General features: G+C 56.9%; 1 protein-coding gene across 1 annotated transcript; it reads left to right on the top strand.

Annotated features, from left to right (window-relative positions):
- The first annotated feature begins 1,433 nt into the window (after positions 1–1,433).
- Positions 1,434–2,689, top strand: LOC144490116 (C-type lectin domain family 4 member E-like). Its single transcript, XM_078207926.1, has 2 exons — positions 1,434–1,543; positions 2,470–2,689. Exons 1-2 carry the CDS (start codon positions 1,476–1,478, stop codon positions 2,651–2,653), a joined length of 252 nt encoding a protein of 83 aa, XP_078064052.1. The 5' UTR covers positions 1,434–1,475; the 3' UTR covers positions 2,654–2,689.
- The last annotated feature ends 929 nt before the right edge of the window (positions 2,690–3,618 follow it).

The following is a 3,618-nucleotide window of genomic DNA, read 5'->3' as shown; positions in this document are numbered from 1 at the left end:
GGTGTTGTTAAACTTCTTACTGTGTTTACCCCAGTCCAACGCTGGCATCTCCACATCACGTATTAAACATAGTCACATCAGGGTACAACTCTCGTTCTCCTAGGAATGTTCAATTTCTCTCTGTCTCCACTTGCTCTCTCTCCCTCTCCCTCTTTCTGTCTCTCTCACTTTCTCTCTCAGGGTGGAATTTTACAGTCTCGCTCGTTCCAAAACCGTAAAATCCCACCCGAGGTCAACTGACCTTTCCATGGTCCGCCCCTCGGCCGCTCCAATTCCCGTGGCGGGCGGGACGGTAACATTCTGGCCTCTGTCTCTCTCTCTCTCGCTCTAACTCTTTCTCCCCGGCTTGGCTATACCAGAAATTCAACTCTCTGTTAATCGATTCCTTCACTTACCACGAGTTTCAGCTCTCTTTGGGAGCCCCAGCATTTCAAACAAAGATCAGAGAGAGAGAGATGTTCCCTTCACTCCTACTTGCTCAGAATTGTTAAACCAAATACTTGAACTGAGAGCATCTGAATCAGCCCGTCAATTAACGTTCCCCTCCATTGTTCATCTCTGAGTCAACTTGGTCACATGATCATTCACTGGCATACAGCTTGTATTTTTTGAAACCAGCATTAAGATCCTGATTCATGAAGGAACCACCCATGTAAACTATCGGATTTATTCCCTCAAAGGCGCATGAAGGATCACGAACTTCTCCTGGTCCCCAGCATTTAGCCAATGGCGTGAACAGTCCTCTCTCTTTCAGGAGTTGTCCCACTTTCTTTCAAATTTGCCGTGACCGGCCTGAAAGAAAACCTTACAGAATCCTACAGTGCAGAAGGAAGCCATTTAGCCCATCGAATCAAACCCAGGCCCCATCCCCATAACCCAATGCATTTACCCTAGCTAGTGCCCCTGACACTAAGGGGCAATTTAGCATGGCCAATCCACCTAACCTGCACATCTTTGGACACGAAGAGGCAATTTATACGGCCAATCCACCTAACCAGCACGAATTTTGGACTGTGGGAGGAAACTGGAGCACCCAGAGGAAACCCATGCAGACACGGGGAGAATGTGCAGACTCCACACAGACAGTGACCCAAACCAGGAATCGAATCCAGGTCCCTATTGCTGTGAGGCAGCAGTGCTAATCACTGTGCTGCCCCTAAATTCTCAGAGAATCCATAGAATCCCTACAGTGCAGAAGGGGGCCATTTGGCCCATTGAGCCTGCATGACCACAATTCCATCCAGGCCCAATCCCCGTAACCCCACCTTGACTTACCCCCACCTCTTACTGTCTCAACTCCGCCCTTCCTTTCCCTTACAGTCAAAGAATGAGTTGCCCCCGCTCCCGTCATTTTACCCCATTACTGCCCCTTTGACCCACATGTGACCTTTACCCCCTTGCCCACTAACAAGTCCATTCTGCTTTGACAGAACTTCCTCTTTGAACAAGTGAAGGATAAAGCCTATTGGATAGGAATGACCGACTCGGTGGTTGAAGGCAACTGGATTTGGGTGGACGGGTCGAAGGTCAGGGACGGGATCACGTGAGTAGCAGCGAGTGTCGAAGGTCAGAGTGGCAGGACCCAAACCCCCAGGAGGAGGAGGGGGCAGGGGGGAGATGGGACTGACTGAGTGGTCACTGGAGGAGGCGATGAGCTGAGGGTCTGAGGCTTCATTGCAGGGTGAGGGAGGAGGAAGGAGAGCAAGGCCAGGGAGAGGGTCAAGGATTAGCCAGAGGGTGAAGGCTGTGGGTGAGGGCATGAGGCGGAGTGCGGGTGGGGGTGAGGCGGGGTGGGGGTGAGGCGGAGTGCGGGTGGGGGTGAGGCGGGGTGGGGGTGAGGCGGAGTGCAGGTGGGGGTGAGGCGGGGTGGGGGTGAGGCGGAGTGCGGGTGGGGGTGAGGCGGAGTGCGGGTGGGGGTGAGGCGGAGTGCGGGTGGGGGTGAGGCGGAGTGGGGGTGAGGCGGAGTGGGGGTGAGGCGGAGTGCGGGTGGGGGTGAGGCGGAGTGCGGGTGGGGGTGAGGCGGAGTGCGGGTGGGGGTGAGGCGGAGTGCGGGTGAGGCAGAGTGGGGGTGAGGCGGAGTGCGGGTGAGGCAGAGTGGGGGTGAGGCGGAGTGCGGGTGGGGGTGAGGCGGAGTGCGGGTGGGGGTGAGGCCGGGTGGGATGGGGGGAGTGGGGCAGAGGGTGGGGGGTGCGGGAGAGGTTGAGGCGGTTGAAAGAAAGTAAGGGGGTGAGGCAGAGGGTCAGAGTTTAGACAGAGGGTCAAATGGAGTTGGGTCAGGTAAGCCACCGCCTCCCACCCCCCCCTGCCGCCGCCCCCCCCCCCCGCCCGCCCCCGCCCCCCCTGCCGCTTCCCCCGGCGCCCTCCGACGCTCCCCCCGTGCCAGCCCCCCACACCCCCTGGGCGCCCGTCCCCCCACCCCCCGCATCTCACTGTCGCTTCCTGTGTCCTCTTCGCCTGTTCCCCCGGCAGGTTGTGGGCAGCAGGGCAGCCGGATAACGCCTGGAACCGGACCCACCGGGCGACGGAGGACTGTGGAGTGATGCGGCAGCGACGCTGGTACGACGAGGTCTGTGACGCCAAGTTCCCGGCCGTCTGCGAGAAGAACGCCATTCGTCTCCACCTGATCTTCCAGCGGATGATGCAGCTGCGCTGAGGGAGAGTCGGGATGGCATCCACTCGCCCGCTCCACCTGCTGTCCTTCGTCTCTGCGTATCGGGGGGGGAAGGGGAGACTTTCTGCATCCGTTGTTCCGTTCATTGTGTTCCGTTTGTTTCTGGAGAGGGAGTGAGGGGGAGGGGATGATCGGGGGAGGTGTTACCCGAACGTAGTGAGGGGCGAAGGACAATGTCCAGTCACCACAGGGAACCCCCGGGTGATCCTCTGGGATGGATCTGCGTTCCCGATTATACCCGACCTGGGAATTGTGACCCGGTAACTTTCAGGCTGGTGAGAGCTTTTCCTTATCCAGAGAGAGCGGGTCCATCTCTGAGCTCCCCCTCGCCCTCAGCCCCCCCAGTGTCCCAGCCGTCCCCCAGTTACACTCGGGGGTAGCGCGGTGGTCTAATGGAACGGGCCACTTGGCAAATTGACAGCCCCTCCAGGGGGCTATGTGACATCCTTAAAGGAAAGTTATGCAATGCGATCAAAATACATTCCGTCCATTTATACATACTCAACGACAGTGAGTAACCAACAGCTATTTCCATAATCCGTAGCAGCACAATTGAAATGTTCCGAAACATCAGCAGTACAGGTCACCAGATATTGACATCAGTTGTGTGTCAATTGCCAGGAAACACTACACCAGCCCGCAACCCTCCCCAACCACCACCAACCGCCCCACCATTCCTGGGTGACCCCCGACCTGATGGTTCGCTCTCAAGGGAGAACCTCATGCGTATTAGAGAAGGGCAGACTCTGGTGACCTCTGGGACACGCAGTTTAAATTCTGGCTCGATGTGTCAATGGCGAGTTCTTTCATCTTCAGGTTTAACCGCAGCGGGACCCCAGGACATCTGCTCATGTTGTTCATATGTTAATTGGTTCCAATAAAGATGCGCTATTGGTTCTTCCCCATTGTCTCGCTGTTCTTACCTCACTGAGGGAATGCCGCACTGT

This window comes from Mustelus asterias, unplaced genomic scaffold, assembly GCF_964213995.1.
Source record: "Mustelus asterias unplaced genomic scaffold, sMusAst1.hap1.1 HAP1_SCAFFOLD_2888, whole genome shotgun sequence".
Taxonomy (NCBI): domain Eukaryota; kingdom Metazoa; phylum Chordata; class Chondrichthyes; order Carcharhiniformes; family Triakidae; genus Mustelus; species Mustelus asterias.
Note: the sequence above shows the minus strand (reverse complement) of the source record. Positions and strands in the feature narration are given on the sequence as shown.